We start from the raw sequence: 20549 nt of genomic DNA, 5'->3' as shown, positions 1-20549 counted from the left end.
TTCCCACTCCCCTACCTCCCACCCTCCTGCCTGCTCTCCTCCCCCATGCCAAAGCTCCCACAGCTTTCTGGAAGGAAAAGACAAGTCTGGGGGAAAGAGCCGGAAGATAGCGACCTCGTGGAAGGCTGGTTTGCAGACCCACGGGCGTTTCATATATTTAGATAAGAACACGGGGTACGGGGTCGGGCTGCCCAGACTCCATTCCCTGCGTCTATTACTCACTAGTTGTAGTACTTGGACACATCGCCCAGATTACCTGGAACTCTCGCCTCCTCAGTACCATAGTCAATGACAGCAACCGGAAACTCATCTGTTTACCTATACAGCAAATACTCACTGATATTTTTTTTCTGTGCCCAGCTCTGGCCGGGGTGATGACGGGAAAGGCAGGGACTGAGAGAGCCTCAGCCCCTAGTCCAGCGGGGAGACAGACCAGTGACCAGGCCGTGACAGCCCCGAGGGGGCCAGCCTGGGAAGCTCAGGCAAAGCGGCTGGGGTCGGTGGGGAAGGCACAGACAGTGGGGTCGAGCCCTGCATGGCGGAGGCGCAACAGGCTGTGGGGGCCCAGCGGAGGTGCCTGCCCTAGACTGGGGAGTGAAGACTTCCTGGAGGAGGGGATAACCGTAGGAACAAAAGAGATCTGCTTCTTGCCCTCACCGAGCTCACTGTCTGGGTAGGAGAAGCAGTGGGAAAGCGGACAAGCCACAGCCCAGAGTGAGCAGCACAATGATACAAGAGTGTACAGAAAAGGAAGCACGTTGAGAGGCTTTTAAGAGAAAAACAGGGTGAATGAGATGGTTGATCTTCGACCTTCCTTTGCCGCTTACCTGGGACCTTGGCCTCCACCTTGCCTTCCTCCTGTGTAACCTGGGGAGAACAATTGAGTCAACTTCGGAGAGATTATAGACACTGAACTACCTTATGCAGGTAAAGCAGTGAGCAACCAGCCGGCACAGGAATGGGAGTTTACAACCCCGATTCTTATCACCCTTGAGACCGTGAGGTATGTGATTATGTGATCATGTGATCGTAAGTGCCCGGCCCTAGTCCGCATCCATGTGTAGCTGTTGAATGAATGAGTGAATGAGTAAATGTATTCATTTCCATTTTGCCACCCTCCCCTACACCCTGCAGGGCCTGGCTTGGGCCTCAGCCCCAAGCACCAAGCTTACATTTCCACTCCCCCTTCCACCACAATCTCCCTTCTGGGGGCCACATGGTAGGTCCCACTCGACAGGTCCAAACCTGAACGCAGCACCTTCCATCCCAACACCAATATTTGCTTCTGTCTCTCTTTGAACTTTGCTGAATGAGTCGCCCCCTCTCTCTGGTCCTCCAGCTTTGAACATATCCAGGGCAAAAAGTTCGTCCTCTCTCGCACCTCCAAACCTAGGCTTGGTTAAGAGTCTAATATTCCTGTGGTTGAAATCCTGAGATCACTTCAGGCATGTTTTTAATTTAAAAACGTGGAGATGCATTGATTTGTAACAAAGATTTGCTGAGCACCTCCTAAATAGCTGGGTGCTGGGGGTTCAGTAGAAACGGGAGATGAGTGTACCTAGCATGCAGTCCTGTTAGGATGCAGTGCTAGCAATCCCATAACACCTACTCAGTGTCAGGCACTGTCCTAAAACTCTACATATGTATTAACTCACATCCTCCTCACACCTCTATGTGACTTCTACCCATTCACACCGTGGCACTCTAGGGGTTAAGTAAATCAGATCCCTTTTATAGAACACTTGCTATCAAAGACCCATACTATCACAAACTGACTCTCCCAGGCCAGCATATGTGATATGTTGGGCTTGTGCAACGTTTAAGAAATATTGAATTAATTGCTAACATACGGAAGTAGAGACACTTGTGGAATTGTAGAATTTCAGCTTCACTTGAACAAAATCTGCCAATCTGGCAACACCGAGGTAGCATTCCTTAGGACTGGGGCACGTAGTCTCAGCTCCCCCCCCCCCCGCCCCATCCCTCGTTTCTCCCCAACCCTGAGACCCAGAGCCCCTCAGGTTGCAGCATCTCCAGCTCTTTTACCTCCAGCTGGCGGTTGTGCTTGGCTTAGCCGCGCGTGCGGAAGTCCGCCAGCGCCCCCTGGCGGACGGGACCAGCATCTGCATCGTACCTCCCGGCCGCCATTAAGGGACTGGGTAAAGAACATCCAATCAGAAAGAGGAGAGGCCTGGAAGGCGACCAATCAGAAGCGAGAGGGCGGAATTCGACCAATGAGGACAGAGAGCGCTCCGGATTAAAAAAAACTCTTTTATTGAAGTGGGAGACGGACACACACGAACAGTCCTTTGATGCGGCCTCCGGGCTCAGCGAGGCGCGGGCTGGGGGCGGCGGAGCAGGCGGGCGGCGGCGAGGCTCGTGCCCTGGCGCTGGGGCCGCGCGTACTTGAGGAAGACGGCGGCGCGGCCGGGCGCGGGGCCTCGGAGCGCGGCGCGGGCCATGCACGGCTGGAGCGGGCGCAGCTCTGCGGGGCTGCGGCGGGGAGACGGAGAAACGGGGGCGGGGGCGGCGGCGAGGACGACCTGTGAAGGCGCGTTGGCCGGGGCCCCCGAGGACCAATCAGGGGTGCTCCAGCTTAGGCAGTGGCTGGAGGGCGCCGGGGACGGGCAGGCCGCCCCGGTTGTCCGCCTCCCCGTGCAGAGCGGGAACGGCGGGGAGGCACGGAGCGGGGCCGAGGATGGACGGACGTCCAGCTCCATCCCGGGGTGGGGGCGGGGGGCTGGGCTGGGCGACAAGGGAACTCGCCGGTGGCACGGTTAACGGGGAGGAGGGGCGCCCCTCAGGCAACTGGAGGGACACCGCATTTGCGGCTAGAGGGGAGCTGGGGGGCTCGAGGTTGTCAACCCCGGGCCGCAGTTAGCGGATCTTCCGGGCCTCGGAACACCCTATCTTCCACCCTGGGGCAAGGTTTAAGGGTCCCCAAATCGGGACAAACACCTCATCCTCTGACACCCCAAGGGTAGACATTTTCTCACACCCAGAGAAGTCTGGGTGCGCCCCCCGCTCCCCGGCCATTGTCGCCCATTCTCTGAGACGGAAAGGCGGGGACCAGGAAAGTAGGTTCCTGAAGCCACCGGGCCCCTCCCCGGGAGCCGTACCTGTAAAGCGAGGGCTCGAGGCCGGAGCCCGCCCCGTCGAGCAAGCGGTGCGCCAGGCTCAGCGCCGCGGCCGCGCGCCGAGCCGGCTCCCATCCTGCGGCCTCGGCCTCCAGCAGCGACAGCTCCAGAAAGTAGGTGGCGAGCAGCGTCACCTGGCCAGGCCCCGGAGGTCAGGCCCCGCCCCATCCCTGCGGCCCCGCCCTCGCCTCCGCCCCGCCCCCTCCGCACCTCGGGGCGGCTCCGGGCCAGCGCGGCGAGGAGCCCGAGGCAGAGCAGCGGGCCCGGGTGGTGCAGCCGGAACTCCAGGCGGCTCAGGATGCGGCGCTCGGCGCGCAGGAGCTCGGCCCGCGAGAAGGAGCCGGCGCCCAGGAAGCAGAGGGAAGCGGACTGCGGGTGGCGGGGAAAGAGGTGGGAGGGCCTTGGGCGGGGTGGGGGGCGGTGCTCCCTGCCCTGTCGCCCCGGGAGCGGCTCAGTCTCCGATCTGAACCTCGATTTCCCAGTCTGCAAAATGGGGCGGTTGATTTGTTGTCTGGAAGCCTTGGCTGAAGAATCAGACCTGGGTTCGAGTTCAGCCCCTACCAATTTCCCACCGCGTGACTGGGACATCACAAACTGAGACGGAGCTTCCTCGCCCGTAGAACGGAAACCCCGGGGAGCTCCCGTTAGGCACCGACTCCAGTGAAGCACTGCAACGACTAGAACTGTTCAAGCCTCGGTCCAAGCCCCAGCTGCTCTGGGCCTCAGTCTCCCCCTCTGTTACAGGGACGCGCTGGGAGCAGCCCCGGCCTCGCACACATGCCGGGATTCCGAGGGCCCGTAGCGCGCTAGCTCGGCGCGCCGTGGGCCTCCCACCTGTGCCGCGGCGAGCGCGGGTTCCACCCTCCCGGCCCCACCCCGGAAGTACCTCGGGCAGCACGCACTCTTCCACTTTGCAGGCCACGAACAGGCAGGCCACGCCCAGCAGCTGCAGGCGGTGGAGGCGCACTCGGCCCGCGCGCAGGTAGGAATCGAGCAGGTGCACCGCCAGGTAGAGCGTGTCCCCCGCCAGGCCCAGGTACTCCTGAGGAGGGGCGCGAGTGACGCCAGGGCTCCAGGCTGCGACGCGGACCCAGCTCTCCCGCCTGCCCCCGTCCCATACGTACGTGCACCTGGATCAGCCAGTCCACCACCAGCGCGCGCATCTCCGGGGTCACGGTCGGGGGCAGGGCGCTCCGGGGCAGCGCGCGGCACACCTGCGGTTGGGCACGGAGGGCCTCACTCCCCACACCTGGGCCTCGGCCCCTCGCCTGAGGCGGGGCCCCCAGGGCAGCAGCCTCCTCGCACCGCCGGAGGAAGGGTGAGCGCCGCGGTGAACCCGGCCTCCAACGTCTTCCCCGAATGCTTCTATTCCTCGTCCCCATCAGAGCTGGGACTTTGTTGTGGACGCCCCCCACCTCCCCGCCACCTCTCCAACCTGTACCCCATGGCCATGGCTCCTCCTGAGCATCTCCCCCGGGGTTTCCAGACCACTAGCGGTCACCAACCCTCAATCCATCGTCCTCCGAGCACCCAGAGGGTCTAAAATACAAAACTGGCCAAGGACCTCCCCAACTTCAAACCCTTCCACGGCTTCCAGCACCCTCGGGAGAAAGCCCTAATTGCGCTCTCAGGCACCGCCCCTGCGCCACCACCTCCTCTTGCCCCTCTCCACTCACAACCCACACTCCAGCTCCACCAGCCTTCTCTAGCCCTGCACTAGGACAGTCCCAGCCCTACCCCAGGGCCTTTGCACTTATGCACTGTTCCCTCGCCTGGAATGGTCCTTCCCCGGCTCTTTGCACTGTTGAAACCTCAGCTCAAACTCCCTGGACTTTTCCCAGACAGAATTCTCTCTGCACCCTGCACCCCGCCCCCCGTCCCCGGCTCCGGCTCCGGCTCCGCACTTCTTGTTCCTCGAGTGTTTTGATCTGAAGCTATCCGGCCTTTCCTTGTGCGTCTGTCTGCCTCCCCAGGCCGCTGGCCCCAAAGGGCAGGGATTTCTCTCTGGATCACACCTGTATCTCACTTCCCGACGGTCCTTGGCTGGGGAGGGACAACTCCCCGCTGCAGTTTCTTAACCAACTTCGGCCCCGCCGCGTTTATTCCGACAGGGCCTATCCTGCGCAGGTGTCTGCAGGTGACCCGGCCGCGCTTTGGCCTCCGTGGCCCTTGTGCTAATACCGCCTGCGTCGGCTTGTCCGCAAGAACAGGCCGGGGGTTCATCACAGCGTCCCCAGGGCCTAGAACAGGCTCAAAAACGTTGGCTGGCACATCGCCAAGTGCTCGGAAACGAATCCTTGCGAGGGACAAGTTGGTTACCAAGGGGCTGCAGGCAGGGCTTGCCGGGGCGGCCGCGAGCCGCCAGCTTTCTCGGGGCTAACCCCACCCGCTCTGCTGCCCCGGGGCGCGCTCACCATGACCTCGGTGAAGATGTCCCCGGCGTACTCGCGCTCCCCCTCCAGCCCCAGCGCGCTCAGCGCCTCCGCCAGCCCCGGCGGCGCGCACGGCCCGCGGGGCCCCTCCCGGCGTCCGGGAGACCCCCGCGGGCCGTCGGGGATGCGGTCGGGGGAGGCGGCGGGGCTCTGCAAGGGAGAGGGGCGGGGGTCAGCGCCGGAGAGGGCCGGGAGGCGGGACCCCGGCCGCCGCATCTCACCGGCATCCTCCACGCTGGCGTTGGGGGGCGGCGGTGGACCAGCCGAGCGCCCCTCTTCCTGCTGGAGCGAACGGCCGGCGGCGGGCGCTTTAAGTTGCGCCTGCACGCATGCGCGCTGAGCACGCCTCACCTGGGCAGGTGCAGAGGCGCTGGCGACGGCTACGCCGCTTGGCTCCGGCCCCTCAAACCTAAGGTCAGGCACCTGCAGTCAGAAACTCCGGCTACTCCGAGGCTCCCTTCCCTCAGCTGTAAGGTAAGGATTGTTTCAAACCTACTGCGACTCGGGACGCCCCCGGGGTGGCTCGGGGCGTGATCCCAGGATCCGGGATCGAGTCCACACAGGGCTCCCTGCATGGAGCCTGCTTCTCCCTCTGCCTGTGTCTCTGCTTCTCTGTCTCTCATAAAAAATAAATCTTAAAAAGAAAAAAAAATAATAAATAATAAAAATTAAAAAATAAAATAAAATCTTAAAAAAAAAATACTAGGACAAGCGGCCCGCGATGACTAGCGCCGCGACTCCTCACTGCTCCCCGGTCCCCCCCCCCGCCAGTCTGTCCCCCCCCCATGTAGCCAGAAGCGAGCCTGTGCACACCCAAGTCGGACCGCACTCGGCCTCCGTTCAGCACTCCATCGTGGCCCCCATCTCCCTCTGTTTGAAAGTTCGCGAGGTCCTTTATTATCCTCGCACCCAGCGCCACACACAGCTCATCCCCCCCCCCCCCGTGTCTCTCCTGCCACACCAGCCTCCTGGCTCATTCGCACCCACACCAGGCACGCTCCTACCTCAGGGCCTTTGCACTGGCGGTTTCCGCTGCTCTGCCCTCGGAGATCCCTCCCTGGAAGTATTTACTCAATGCTACCTTCTCCCTGAAAGCGGCTGCCCCGAGGATTCCCTATCACCATTCTTTGTACTACTCTCTCCGTAGCTCTTATGCCTGACCTCACCCACGGTCTCCCTCCTGACGAGAGTGTGAACCCCAGGGGGCAAGGCTTGTGTGGTGTTTCGATTGCTGTATTCCCAGTGCCTAGAATGGAGTTTGGCACATGGCAGGTACTCAAGAAGTACCTGTTGGATGAGTAAGCGGACAGGCTGGATAGAACTTAGAAACGGTGACCTGGGGACGCCCGGGTGGCTCAGCGGTTTAGCGCCTGCCTTTGGCCCAGGGCCCGATCCTGGAGACGTGGGATCAGGTCCCGCGTCAGGCTCCCTGCATGGAGCCTGCTTCTCCCTCTGCCTGTGTCCCTGCCTGCCTGTGTGTGTGTGTCTTTCATGAATAAATAAAATCTTTTTTAAAAGGGCCCCCTGGGGAAGTGATGCACAGTGAAACCTGAAAGGCAGGGAGCCAGGAATGCAAAGGAGGGGAGGAATCTTCCAAGCGGCAGAAACAGCATGAACAAAGGCACTGAGGTAGGACAGGGAAGGCTATGTTCAGGCACCGGGAGGTCAGCGAGGCTGAAAAAGTGAGCAGAGGAATGAGAGATGCTGAGCCAATGACCTCCGGCCAGACAAGATCACCCAGACTCCTCACCTTGGCCACAAGGTCCCTTCGGCCCGTCAGTGCCTCTCTAACCTCATTTCCTCCTGTTCTCCCCCTCCCTTATGCCACTGGACACACCCGGGCCTCTTTATGTTCCCCAAATGCATCGGGCGCCTATGGGCCCCAGGGCCTTTGTGCTAGCTGTGCGCTTTGCCCGGATGCTTGATTAAAACCTAGAGTTAACAAAAAAAAAAAAAAAAAAAACTAGAGTTCGGGGATCCCTGGGTGGCTCAGCGGTTTGGCGCCTGCCTTCGGCACAGGGCGTGATCCTGGAGGCGTGGGATCGGGGGTCCCGCGTCCGGCTCCCTGCGTGGAGCCTGCTTCTCCTTCTGCCTGTATCGCTGCCTGTCACTCATGAATAAATAAAAATCTTAAAAAACCAACCAACCAACCAACCAACCTAGAGTTTTCCGCTTTCAGAGTATCTCTACGCGAGATACTAACTACAAAGGGAAAGGGGTAACCGCAGTGGAGACATGTGACAGACCCCACTTTAAGGGACCGAAGTCCTCACCAGCCTCTCCGAGAGGACGCTCGGAGAAGGGCTCATCATTTCTCAAGTTTCCCGTCACAAGTAGCTGGACTATCCCGGTAGGAAACATCAGGCCACAAGCCTTAGCTGAGGGACATCCTATGGAACAACTGGCCTGTAAGTTTCAAACCTGACAACCGGACGCCACCGGGGTCATTAGCCAGGGGGCCTTTCTCCTTTTGTAGACAGGGACAGGAGTGTGCCCATTAGTCAAGTGTGATAAGGATCGGAGAGAAGAGGGTTGTTCTGGTACTAACTTCCTGACCTGGATAACTGAACTGTGGTCAAGAAAGAGAACGTTCTTGTTTCAGGATGGATAGGTACATACGGGGGGGGGGGGGGGGGGGGCGATGAACAGAAAACGTCACAGCAACCTGCAGGAAGCGTAGGTGAGAATTCTCTGTACTTCCTTTAAAGTCAAATTTTACTTTTCAAAAATATTTTTATTACTTCAAGAGAGACACAGAGAGAGGCAGAGACACAGGCAGAGGGAGCAGCAGGCTCCCTGCAGGAGCCCGATGCGGGACTCGATCCCGGGACCCCAGTCCCGCCCTGAGCCAAAGGCAGACGCCCAACTGCTGAGCACCCAAGTCAAATTTTATTTTTTTTTTATTTTTATTTTTTTTAAAGTCATGCTTTTTTTTTTAATTTTTATTTATTTATGATAGTCACAGAGAGAGAAAGAGAGAGAGGCAGAGACATAGGCAGAGGGAGAAGCAGGCTTCATGCACCGGAAGCCCGATGTGGGATTCGATCCCGGGTCTCCAGGATCGCGCCCTGGGCCAAAGGCAGGCGCCAAACCGCTGCGCCACCCAGGGATCCCCCAAGTCAAATTTTAAAGTAGGTTCCGGGGAAACTGCAGAGACAGAGTGCCCGTACACCCCACACCCACCTGCCCTATCAGCGCCCTAGTAGCACCCGTCACAACCACGGACGGTAGGACCACCACCCTGATCGCCTGCCAGGGGCACCTCCTGCCAACGGGAGCTCCACCGTCGATGTTGCCCTTGACCGCCTGGCTGGCAGTAGTGCTTGTCGGGTTTCCCCCTTTCCACACGGCCCCCTTTGGAAGGAAGTCACTTCGCGGCCCACAGGTGAGGAATGGGGGACCCACTCCCCCCCACACCCCGGAGGCACAGCAGCTACAGGAATTAGCTGGACGTCCGTTCCGACAGATCTGTTCCCACCACTTAGCGTTTATCTCTGTGCAAACTCGATTGTGAACTTCGGGTATAATCCTGCACAAGGCTACAACTTCTGTGCTCTCAGCCCGGGGTAGGGAGGCACTTTCCAAGGTCCCCAGTGTCCCTTTACACCTCCCCCAACCCCCCACCAGGAAGGCTCTGCTGTGCCTGCTTCTGAGCAGGTCCTGACTTCCAGGTGCTTCAGACCTAGAATCATCTTAGTACTATTCTTTTGGAAGTTTTCCTCTACAAGCCTGCACCTGCAATTATTTTAAAAATGACGTTACAAATCTGTGAATCACTACATTTTTGTGGGGAAAGCTGACACGTATTAAAAATACAGCCACCCTGGAATGTGGGCGAGAGAGTGCGGGAAAGACGGATCATTAAGGTTTCTAACAGCACTGTCGGGAGCAGCAAAAAAACCTAGAGACCGAGTCAATTCTTGTCAGTTGGAGGCAGCTGGGTCAGTTGAGGCACATCTGCGTCGTGGCCATGAGGGGGTCCCCAAAATACAGAGAGGGCTTACAGGCCCTCATTTTTACCAGTGACCGACACAGCCCATCCACAAGGCCCACACGCAGGAGGAGCACCGGTTAGGACGCGGCAGGTAGAGCCCAGGGGCTCCGCATTAGTAACTGGGCGGCGAGCCACGCACACCCCCAACCAAACCCAAGGGGGAGCCCTGTTCTGACGCCCTGTCCACCTGCTCAGGACCTGGGACCCGGGGTGACTTCCACTCCTCTCTTCCTCATACTTCGGCTTTGCTCGCGTTATTCTTCGAACGTGTGAAATTTCCCACGTGCACGTGACAAAAGACAAATTAATCTACTCAGAATTAAACGTTTCCAACTGCTTAAAATTTTATTAAAACTCTCCCACCTGAAATTCCCTCCAGGAGAAGTTCTACAGAAGTAAGCACCGCTACGTGTGGGAACTACGATCGCCCGAGGGAAGTGGCTCATCAGCCTGTGGGCCCCGCACTGGGGACAGTGAGGCGACCCAGGGGACTGAGGTAGGCTCGGGGTGTCCCTCCGTGGGGGGCAAGATGCGAAAGGAGGCCTCGGCCGGAGGGGAAACTAGGTTTTTCTCTAGAAGCTTCTCTGTTTGTCTTAGGACGAGAACATACTTTTGTAATTAAATAAATAATACAGTCCATATGAAGTTAGAAAAAGCCACGCATTCCTGGGATCTTGGCTGTAGCGAACGGAGATTCCTATAAACTGAATCTGACTTTCCTGCTACCCTCACTCAAGATCTCAAAGATTCCACGCGTGAGAAGCAGCCCTAACCCCTTCTGGCAAAATCCAACATTAAATTCACCTGTGCCAGGGCAACCCTGGGCCTGAGGTGTGGGGAGAGTCAAGCACGGGCACCCCAGGACAAAGGGGACAGCTGTCAGAGGATCCCAGAGCTATGAGGGCTGTAGCCAAACGAGAGGTGCCCCCGACCGACAGCCATCACGACTCCCGTAGATACACCAAGGCTCCTGCGTTGGCGTGTGGGGCCCTCAAGGCTCCCTGGTTTAGCCCAAGTGGGGAGAAGCGGACGTGCAGGTACCACCCGGCTCCAGGGCCCAAGGGCCGCATGCAGTGCATCCACCCCCTCACGCTCACTCCCAGGGCTCGGTGGCGCCCCGCACACCCTCCTCATTCAGGGTCACCCTGACTGGCCCACCCTGTCCCTCCCCACCTCTTCTTGCCTGGGCAGCTTCTGAAGACCTAGAATGGTCTCTGCCCACCGTGCCACCACACCCCAGCTCCGGGAAGCTTCCAAGCTCCTCAGCAGCTTCCACCCGCAGGGGGACCCACCCCGAGCCCCACCTGCCCGCCCCCTAGAGCCGGAGGCCAGGCACGGCTCCCGGTGCCCAGGTCCTGCCACAGCGGACAGGTTCCAGGAGCGGATCAGTGGGGCCAGGCTCTGCAGGCAAGGAATGGCCCAGGGCGGCGGGCCCCGGTCTCCAATGAGTGTCTTTATTGCTTGTACCGTACAAATGGGGGGAACGGGGAAGGCCAGTAGGGAGGACAGAATTGTCAGATAAATGACATACACACACAGAAAGGAAAAAGACACCCCCCCCCACCCAAACCACCCTCACCCCACCCTAGGATGTCTCTCTCTGAACTACCTAGTACAGGAGGTGGGGCCGGCAGATCAAAGCCACAACTAAGGTCCACACACCCAGAGATGTTGGGGGGAGGGAGGAGGGGGGAAAGAGAGGGGGAGGGAGGCTGGACAGCAAATGGGCCCCAGGTGTGGATCCCCCACTAGGCCAGCACCCCTCCCCGACGGGATGCAACGCTTGGGCCAGAGACAGGGCCCAAGTCCACACACACCGCACACTCAAGGCCGGGACACACTTACCCTCACACACACACACACCCAACACACATGCACACACACACACCCGTGTACATCCACGCCCCAGATGCACAGGCACATCCACAGACACACAGAGTCTGAGGCACGCACACGTGTGCCCACAGCATGGACACATGTTCACCTTAAGGCTGCAGAACGTGGGGCCCAGAGAGGGGGAGGTAGGGAGGGGCCACGGAGCCTCCCCTTCTCAGAGGCTGCCCCCCAGTACGTACCAGAGACCCCCACCCATACCCCCTCTTCGACCCCAGTCCATGGGGCCCAATACTGTCTCGGTGCGAGATGTGTAACAGCTGGAACTGGCACCCCTCCGCCCCAGGCGGAAAGAAGGGGGTAATCCCAGCCCCCATCCTTGGAAAGGGCTGGGGCCAGGCCCGGGATCCAGCAGGAGTTAAGGCCAGCTGAAGGAAGCCCTGGTAAGGCACAGGACTGGGTGGCAGGGAGGCTAGTCCCCAAATATTCCTCCTGCCTCATCCACAGGGTCAGGAGAGCAGCTTGGGAGGCTGGGGAAGGCAGGCTAAGGAGGCAGTGCCCATCCCCCGGGCCCCTCCTCATTCCCCACAGGGTAGACCAGGCCCCATCTACACCAGGGATCCCTGAACCCCCAACCCCGCAGCTTCCAAAGGCCTCCGCCTCCGCCTGTCCCTGGACATTATTGCTTTTCCACCCCTGTGGGAGTAGGGCCTGGACTGCCCAAGCCAGGCCACTCTGAGCCTGATGCAGGGCATGGAAGGCAGCACCAGGGCACTGTCTGCTGGGCATCGTGTCCCACGAGGAGGCAGCCTCTGACAGAGGCAGCAGCACAGAGGGAGGCTGCTGGCAGGTGCCTGGCCAGGAACTCAGGCAGGACCCACAGCTCCACGCTTTGCCCCTCGCTGGGGCTCATGTTGATTAAAAACCGGAATCTCTCCAACCGCCCAAAGGCCTGGTCCTGGGGTGGGCGGTAGAGAGTCTCCTAAATCCTGGTCTGGGCACAAAGGTGAGGACAGGACAGGATCCTGGAGGCAGGGCCGCTGGGACCGCTGGGGTGAGTTTGGCAGAGGGCTGAAGAAAAAACTGGAAATGGGGGTGAGCAGGTGAGGGATGGGGATGCAAACAAAAAAGGCAAAATAAAAGTTTAAAAACACAGAGAAAAGCCCCCGGGGCGGTGATGGCAGCCGTGCGTGTTTTCTGCGGCGACGGCATCAGTGGCGGTGGGCGGCACTGCTCACTCGCGGATGCTGGCCGAGTAGGAGAACTGGGGGAAGTGGGTCCGCTGGTCCAGTTCGAGGGAGCCCAGGCTGTCATCTGTGGGGAGGGGGGTGCAGGTGGATTGTGGAGAATGGGCCTGTCGAGGGCGCAACACCCCGAGGGCGTCAGGAAGGACCACAGGCAGTACACACAGTACACACCCCACATGCAGCGGTCCAGTCCAGGAGAACGGGGCAGGGAAGACCCAGGGGCTCTCCCCGGACAGAGCCCCCCCACCCCCCGCCCACCAGAGCCCGGGCCCATGGGCTGCTTGCTCCCCAACTCTGCTCTCCCCATCTGGGGCCACTCTCTCTAGCCCAGGCCTCTCTCTGTCCCCTGCCTGGCTGCCACCGCTGCCCCCACCAATCCAGCCTCCCTCCTCAGCCACAGGGACTCTGAAGACCAGATGCAACTCTGCCCCCCTCCTGCAGAGAACCTTTACAGGGCTCCCCTGACAGCAGGTCCCTGCTCCGCTCAGTGGCCCTCAAGATGCTCTTGCTCAGCCTCGTGCCCCGCCCCCCCCCCCCCCGCCATCTACTCCAGTGTCTGCAACACTCCAGTCCAGAGCTCCCATCCCTGTGAGCCATTCCTTCCGCTGGGAACACAGCTCAGCTGCTAAGTCTCCTCCTCCAAGAAGCCATCCGTCCTGACTCACAGGCCAGGACAGGCAATTTCCTCTGCGTCTCCCCAGTTCCTGGGCTCCCAGACCCTAGACCCGAGTACCTGGACTGTCACCACACCTGAACTGACGCTCCTGCAAGGCAGGACTATGTCAGTCACCGCTATGTCCCCAGCACAGCCCAGCAATGAGTGAGTGAGAGCAAGAGCTCAGACAGGTGCAAAATCAATGACCCAACCCAGCCCCAAAGACCTGGGCAATTTGGAAAGACAACTATGAATGTGCCTCCTGACCAGACTTCTGACCCCAGAGCTCTAGAATGAGCTGTGGCCAATGGCTCCTGGTGACCCTCACTGGGTCCAAAGATACACACACCAACAAACTGCAGGCAAGCTGCCCAGACACAGGAAAGGAGGGAGGGTCTGTGAGCTTCCTCCCCAGAACCGGGTCAGGGGCAGACCCTAGCCCTCCAACCCCCAGCCAGTCCACCCGGGGAGGGCCAGACACTCACAGCGGTCCGGGGGCGTGATTGTGATGGACTGGGCAGTGAACTCGTCGTCAAAGTACCTGGTGTCAACCTCAGAGGTGACCTGAGGCTTGAAGGGTGGCAGAAGCTGTGGAAGAAAGGAGCCCAGACTCAGGACCCTGGGGCCAGGAGGCCTCAGTCAAGGTCACCCTGGCACAGCGGGCTCCTGCAGGAACGGGCCGGAGGTGGCGCTCACCTTCTTCTGTACCACGTCCTGCCAGCTGACGCTGAGGAAGAACCTGTGCTCCATGACCTCCCTGGCGTCGCTGGGCCCCCCGCCGAGCCTGGGCAGAGATGGCCATGAGCACCCGCCGCCCGGGCCAGCAGGCTCTGGGAGAGAGGCTTTCAGTGCTGGCCCTGAACAGCCTTTAGTGATTCTGTCCTGGCCACAGAGCACTTCGCAGAGGAGAAAACCGCGGCACAGGGAAGGGGGCTCACAGGACCAGACTCTGAGTCCAGAACAGAAGCCAGGAGGGTGGGCTGCCTGCTGTGTCCCCAAACAACCGGGCAGTGCGGGCAGAGTGCTAAGGGCACGTCTGGCCCCAAGAGAGGACTCCCTAGGTGCAGGCTGCATGGACCACTGGCTGCGGGGGCAGTGGCAGCAGGTGGCACCGGGCTGGGCAGGACAGACCCCAGCCCTCACCTCTGCTTGGGGTCCTTCTTAAGCAGCCCGGCAAGCAGGGACTTGGCCTCGGGGCTGAGTGTGCGCGGGAAGCGGATCTCCTCCATGAGGATGAGCTCGAAGAGGCGCTCGTGGTCCTGGTTGTAGAAGGGCAGGCGGCCGCACATCATCTCGTACATGACCACGCCCAGCCCCCACCAGTCCACCGCGCGGCCGTAGTCGTTGTCTTCCAGCACCTGAGCAGGGAGGGGCAATGAGGGGTCGCCCCCCACCGCCCTGGGGCTGTGGGGGACCCAGGAAGGGATGGGGTGCTGCCTCTGGCAGCGGAGGGCCATCTGAGGAATGGGAACCGCTCCTCACAGGGTCTGGGCTGGGGAAACACAGGTCCGAGGGCCCCTCCTCCCTTGGCCTCACACGCCCTGGGGAGCTCCAGCCTCAGGCACCTCGGGTGCCAGGTACTCAGGCGTCCCACAGAAGGTTTTCATGGTGGCCCCATCACTGATGCCCTCTTTGCACAGGCCGAAGTCAGTGATCTTGATATGGCCATCTTTGTCCAGCATGAGGTTTTCCAGCTGTGGGAAAAGTCACCCTATCAGGGCCGCGTCCTTCCAAGGCTTCCTGCCCTCGAATCCCACACACCATAGTCACTCCCCGGGAGGGCGACAGGCTGCTGTGGTAGCTGTCACACCAGGGGCTCCAGGCCGGGCACTGGGCATACCCCCAGCACAAGGTTAAGCCCTTGAGGCTGAGGGAGGCCAGCCCCTAGAGCAGCTGGAAAAAAGCCAGGACAGGGAGAGATGGGAGACAGGCCCTGCCAGCCTGCTCCTCCAAATGTGGGCTGCAGCTTCCCCAACTGGCGTGTGAGCAACACTAGCTCTCTTCCTCCACTTTTTTTTTTTTTTTAAAGTAAGCTCTATGGCCAACTTGGGGCTTAAACTCAGGACCCCCAGATCAGCAGTCGCATGCTCTGCCCACTGAGCCAGCGAGGTGCCCTCCTTCTTCCACTTGAACTAAACTTAACCCATGGGGCAGCCTGGGTGGCTCAGCGGTTTAGCGCCGCCTTCAGCCCAGGGCGTGATCCTGGAGACCTGGGATCAAGTCTAACGTCGGGCTCCCTGCGTGGAGCCTGCTTCTCCCTCTGCCTGTGTGTCTGCCTTTCTTTCTGTGTCTCTCATGAATAAATAAAATCTTTTTAAAAAATAAATAAACAAACTACCCAAATGGGCAATCTGGTGGGCCTCTGTGTAAGCTCCGCTAGCTCAAGGGCCCATTACCAGACCCCTGTGCCCCTTCCCAGTTACCAACCATCCCCACCACTGAGAAAACACTTTACTCCTTTGCTGTTCTTTACAGCTTCCCCACCTAAGTATGCCCCCGACAAACCCCTCAACAAACAACACAGACTCATATGGTCCGTCCTGGCTTCCCCTCAACGTGAGCCTGAGAGGGGCATCTGCACAGAGGCTGCCGTGTGGCCGCAGCGCATTCCAGCCCTTCCCCAACAGCAACACCGGGTCACTTCCCCCTCTGAGGTGGACGCAGGTACCTGTTCCTGTCATGCAGAAACTGCGGGCAGAATGGCTGGCTCACAGGGTATGCAGTCAGCTTTGGTGGCTTCTGCCGAACAATCTCCCATGTGCTTGGACTCCTATGACGCCCCCCCACCCCTCCCAGCTCCCTACACAGAGGTATGTGTTCGCTAGAGGCTCCGAAAGGCCCGCAGGGCCGCTCACCGTGGAACCGCCCCCTAGGGCCTAGGCAGGAGGGTGGGTGTCCCACAGCAAGGTGGACTAGGGAACACCCCTGAGGTAGACGCTCCCTGGAGGGGGACGTCTGGGTCGAGGGCCTCGGTTTGGCTTCCCTGGTGCGAGACCTACAAGTGCCACGGGCCAGGAGGCAGCCACACACTCACCTTGATGTCACGGTATACCACGTCCCTCGAATGCAAATACTCGAGGGCAGAGACGATCTCTGCGCCATAAAAGCGAGCCCGCTCCTCCGTGAAGACACGCTCCCGGGACAGGTGGAAAAACAGCTGCCAGAGGAGGGACGGGGCAGGAGGTCAGAACTTAGCCCAGAGGAGTGAAAAACAGGACCCTGCCCACCGGCCCCCAACACCCAGCCCAGTGACGCGATGACACCTACTCCATGAACCTCCAAGTGACAGCGAGAAGAACCAAGTGAGAGACGGCAAGCAGGGAAGAACTCTCGTGAAGAAAACACAGAGTGAGGCAGGAAGAGAGAAGGAGTCAGGAGGTGCCAAGGGGAGAGTAAGCGGGGACAGCAGGATGGTATGAGGAAACAGGAACGAGGGAGTGACAGTGAGAACGCACAGGAACGCAGGTCAGGAGCAAGTGACAACAAGCCGTGAGACAGATGGGATAGATGAAGCCAACAAGGAGCCAGAGGGTGATGCCTGTGTGCAGAGAGAAGAGTGTGAGGGATGAGGAGCAGGTGAGTCTGAGCCAGAGCAGCGGCCCATTGACAAGTGACGGACTCCCAGCAGGAGAGCATGGGGAAAGCAGAGCACTGACCGGCCTGTGCTCCCGCACCCCATTTTCCTTGCAGCCTTTCAGGGCACCCTCCGTAGCCTGCTGGTCACCCACCCACAGTCCTCTCCACACCTCGGGGCCTGGGTATGCATCCTGCAGCCCCCGACTCACTAGCTGGGTGAACCTGGGCAAGTCACTTAACCTCTCTGGGCCTCAGTTTCCTTGCCTGTAAAATGAAGGTTCTGATGCCTGCCTCAAGGGAGGGAGGGGGAGACAAAGTGATACCCAGCAAGGCCTCCTCCACCCCCTCCATCTCACCCACAGTTCCCCTCCACCCCCAACACCTGGGAAGGAGACATAGGAGCCCTGGCTGGGGGGCTGCCACCCACCTCACCACCATTGGCATACTCCATCACGAAGCACAAGCGGTCATGGGTCTGGAAGGCGTACTTCAGGGCCTGTGGGACAGGAAGGTGGCCAGGGTGGGAGTTGGGAAGAAGGCAGGCGCTCTGCTGATTCTGCAGGTACCCCCCGCCACCCTGGCAGCGGGGGCTCAAACTTCAGCTTTGCCTTTTGGGGTACATGAGTGAGCCTGTGGCCCTGAGAACAGGGAAGGGGGTACTGGGCTGAAGGATGCTGTCTTCAGCCTTCAACTAAAGCTTCTGCGAGGCATGGCCAGGGAGACATTTGGTTCTGAGCAACCAGAGCTGTTTTACCGCTCTGCTCCACAGCCAGGTGTGTTGCATGCACGTACCCACACATGTGCGTGCACACACATTTCCTGGACAGGAACTGGCAGTGGCTTGGGAGCCAACCCCAAAGACAGGATGGACAAGTGATCTGCCAATAAATAGCAGTTCTCAAACTATGCTCTAAGGAGCCCTACAGAAAGTTCCTTAGGGAACCCCTGAGTGACCCCTTTGCTCATAACAAATCTACTATTCTCTGTCTTCTACATCAAAATACCTCACATAATTTCAACTGAACAAGTGCCAGGGCTTAATACGACACCTGGTTAGCAGCTGAGCTAAGGAAACAACCCATCCCAAAGCCATCCTCCACCTGGTCCACTTAACTGATGGCTGCTGGCCTTGATGGAGACTGGAGCCCAAAGAGGTGCCTCCTCAGACTAACCTGACAGGCAGCATAAGAATACATCTTCCAGGGTCACATTTAAAAACAGACAAAAAAAATAATGTTCCCGCTTTGACCAGCTGGCCTAAAGGCCTCTAACTGATAAAGAGTAGTCATGCTGTTCTGGAGGCATCCCGTAATGTGGTACCATCAGTCAGCTGAAGCACTGCCATGAAGCCACCGTCTATGAAGAAGCTGCCACCCCTAGGATTTGGTTCAAGCCATCTAGGGAGCCCAATACCACCTGGCCCTGGCCACTTGGCCGACACTAAGTCCATGCTTCAGGGTGGCAGGGTTGGGCTCTTTTCCTGAGCTCCGACTAAAGCAGGTCCTGCATGGCATACAGGGAAGGCCAGGCCCTGCCTGAGAGGGAAGAACCACTCACGGTGAGGAATGGGTGCCTGGTGTTCTGGAGGACGCGGCTCTCGGTGACCGTGTGGGCGACTTCATCCTGCAAACAGAGGCTGCGTAAGGGGCTGGAGGGCAATGCCACCCCCACCCTGCCCCCACCTGAGGGATGGGGGGCAATGCTTCGGTGAAATGCACTTCCATTCCTAGCCGCTACACGGAGAATGGCAGGAGGGCAACAGTGCCATCTGCAAGCCAGACTGAAATAATGGCCCTGGGGTGCCAGGGGGTGCTCAGTGAGTTAAGCATCTGACTCTGGGTTTTAGCTCAGATCATGGTTTCATGGGTTGTGAGATCCAGCCCCTCGTAGGGCTCCCTGCTCAACAGGGATCTACTTGAAGATTCTCTCCCTCTGCCTCTCCTCTCACTCATACTTTCTCTCTCAAATAAATAAATCTTGAAGAAAAAAAGCAAGAATGGCCCTAGACAAGGCCAATCAGTGGCTCACTCTCAAAGCCATGTGGTGAAGTCAATGGGGACTTTATGACACAGGGATTGAACTATATCACCTGTTAAGCCCACTGGCCAATTTTGCATCCCTATGGAGAGACAAGCAGACACTGTAAAACCCTTGAGGTGACATCACAGGCAGTGGGAATCACCACCTATTAAGTGTTACTGCTGAAAAAAGGAAGTGGATCTGATCAGGACTCCAGCTGAGACCAGTGATTCCCAGCGTGTGGTCCCTATACTGGCAGCATCATGCTGCCTGGGAATTTGGGAGAAATGCACATTCTCAGGCCCCTCCCAGATCCACCAAAACAGAAACTTGGGGGTGGGCCCAGCACGGGCTTCACAGGCCCTGTACACCACTCTAACATGGGCTCAAGTCTGATATCTGTGCACAAAGCAAGCCCCCAGAGAGCTGCTAAAAAGTCCTGAACTGCCTGCAGTACGAAGACACTGGCTCTTCCTGGGGTGTCCATCCCCAGGAGACACTGATCATGTCTTAAGACATTTTTTTTAAAGATTTTATTTGACAGAGAAAGAGAGAGAGAGAGAGCATGAGCAAGCACTAGCAGGCAGAGCAGCAGAGGGAGAGGGAGAAGCAGACGCCCTGCTGAGTAAGGAGCCTGATGGAGACTTGATCCCAGGATCCTGGGATCATGACTTGAGCTGAAGGCAGATGCTTAACTGACTGAGCCACCCAGGCACCCCTGAAGACATTTTCGATGGTCATAATTTGGTGCTAGTGGCTTTAGGGGTGAAGGCCAGGGCACTGGACAGCCCCATTGCAAAGAATGATCAGGCCCCCGAGGCCGATAATGCTGAGGCTGAAGAAGCCTGCCTTGGACCAATCACATAGGGGGCTATTAGTTTTCCTTGATGAGATCATAGTTCCATTATAATCCTTAAAATGTCCATCTGTTAAAGATACATACCTAAGTAAAATGATACGATGTCTAGAACATGCCTTAAAATACTCCAGAACAAACAAAGGGGAGGACAGAGCTAATGAAACAAGACGGATCAAATGTTGACAATTGTAGACATTGGCTGTTGGCTACATGGGAGCCCACTGTATTTATTTTTCTTTTAGACGCTTTGTGTATGTCAGGAATTTTCCATTTTAAAAACTTTAAAGGGGAAAAAAAAGGAACAGAATTCCATTCTGGCCCAGCCTCCTACCCTTAAGGCCTCCCCACTGGCCCATTCGGCCACAAGAGATCTGCTATCAGGCCCTGATAGCGCCTGCTGGGTGAGGCCCAGTCAGACTCTCCATCTTAGGCCCCCGGGCACCCAGAGGGTGGGGTGGGTGGCCTCAGGCTCCCCGAAGGCACAGAGGAGCTTGGTCCCCACCACAGAGGCCAGCCAGCGCCCACCCCCCCCCCAGGGCTCCCACCTTGGCAATGATAACTTCCTTCCGCAGGATCTTCATGGCGTAGTAGCGGCCACTGGCCTTTTCCCGCACCAGAATCACTTTGCCAAAGGTGCCCTTGCCCAGAAGTTTGAGATAGTCGAAGTCATTCATGGTCTGCCCAGGAGGGGGAGAGAGTGGAGCAGTCAGTGCTTGGCATGTGGCCCATGGGAGGACATTTTAACAAAGAGAAAGGAAGAATTGAAGGACACTGTTGCCAAAATGCTCAGGAATGAG

The 20549-nt window shown here is 58.6% G+C and overlaps 2 protein-coding genes across 16 annotated transcripts in view; both read right to left on the bottom strand.

Moving 5' to 3' along the window:
- Positions 1–46: 46 nt before the first annotated feature.
- On the bottom strand, positions 47–8138 carry CCNP (cyclin P). 9 transcript variants are annotated; one of them, XM_072777713.1, is made up of 8 exons: positions 6574–8133; positions 5552–6203; positions 4262–4351; positions 4024–4179; positions 3348–3620; positions 3120–3271; positions 828–867; positions 47–318 (listed from the first exon to the last, which is right to left on the bottom strand). In XM_072777713.1, the coding sequence occupies exons 2-8, from the start codon at positions 5783–5785 to the stop codon at positions 307–309; spliced, it is 957 nt and encodes a 318-aa protein (XP_072633814.1). In that variant the 5' UTR covers positions 5786–6203; positions 6574–8133; the 3' UTR covers positions 47–306. The 9 variants fall into 9 exon arrangements, with proteins under 9 accessions (XP_072633814.1, XP_072633806.1, XP_072633807.1 ...); XM_072777705.1 differs by lacking the exons at positions 47–318; positions 828–867 and adding an exon at positions 2258–2543 and having other exon boundaries at positions 5552–5978; positions 6066–6203; positions 6574–8136; XM_072777706.1 differs by lacking the exons at positions 47–318; positions 828–867 and adding an exon at positions 2258–2543 and having other exon boundaries at positions 5552–6036; positions 6574–8138.
- Positions 8139–9882: 1744 nt separating this feature from the next.
- Positions 9883–20549, bottom strand: part of AKT2 (AKT serine/threonine kinase 2) — a 50522-nt gene continuing 39855 nt past the window's right edge. For 6 of the 7 annotated variants that reach the window (XM_072777648.1, XM_072777647.1, XM_072777659.1 and 3 more), the window contains 8 exons: positions 20298–20429; positions 18432–18497; positions 17302–17370; positions 16333–16455; positions 14864–14992; positions 14442–14656; positions 13784–13886; positions 9883–12710 (listed from right to left, as the gene is read on the bottom strand). In XM_072777648.1, the coding sequence (XP_072633749.1) occupies positions 12315–12710; positions 13784–13886; positions 14442–14656; positions 14864–14992; positions 16333–16455; positions 17302–17370; positions 18432–18497; positions 20298–20429 (1233 nt within the window). In that variant the 3' untranslated portion in view covers positions 9883–12314. Of the gene's footprint in view, positions 12711–13783; positions 13887–13994; positions 14083–14441; positions 14657–14863; positions 14993–16332; positions 16456–17301; positions 17371–18431; positions 18498–20297; positions 20430–20549 lie in introns of all 7 variants that reach the window. The other variant, XM_072777667.1, reaches the window with a different exon arrangement.

Source organism: Canis lupus, chromosome 1 (genome assembly GCF_048164855.1).
Source record: "Canis lupus baileyi chromosome 1, mCanLup2.hap1, whole genome shotgun sequence".
Classification (NCBI taxonomy): domain Eukaryota; kingdom Metazoa; phylum Chordata; class Mammalia; order Carnivora; family Canidae; genus Canis; species Canis lupus.
The sequence above is the reverse complement of the archived record's forward strand: the minus strand, read 5'-3'. Positions and strand labels throughout refer to the sequence as shown.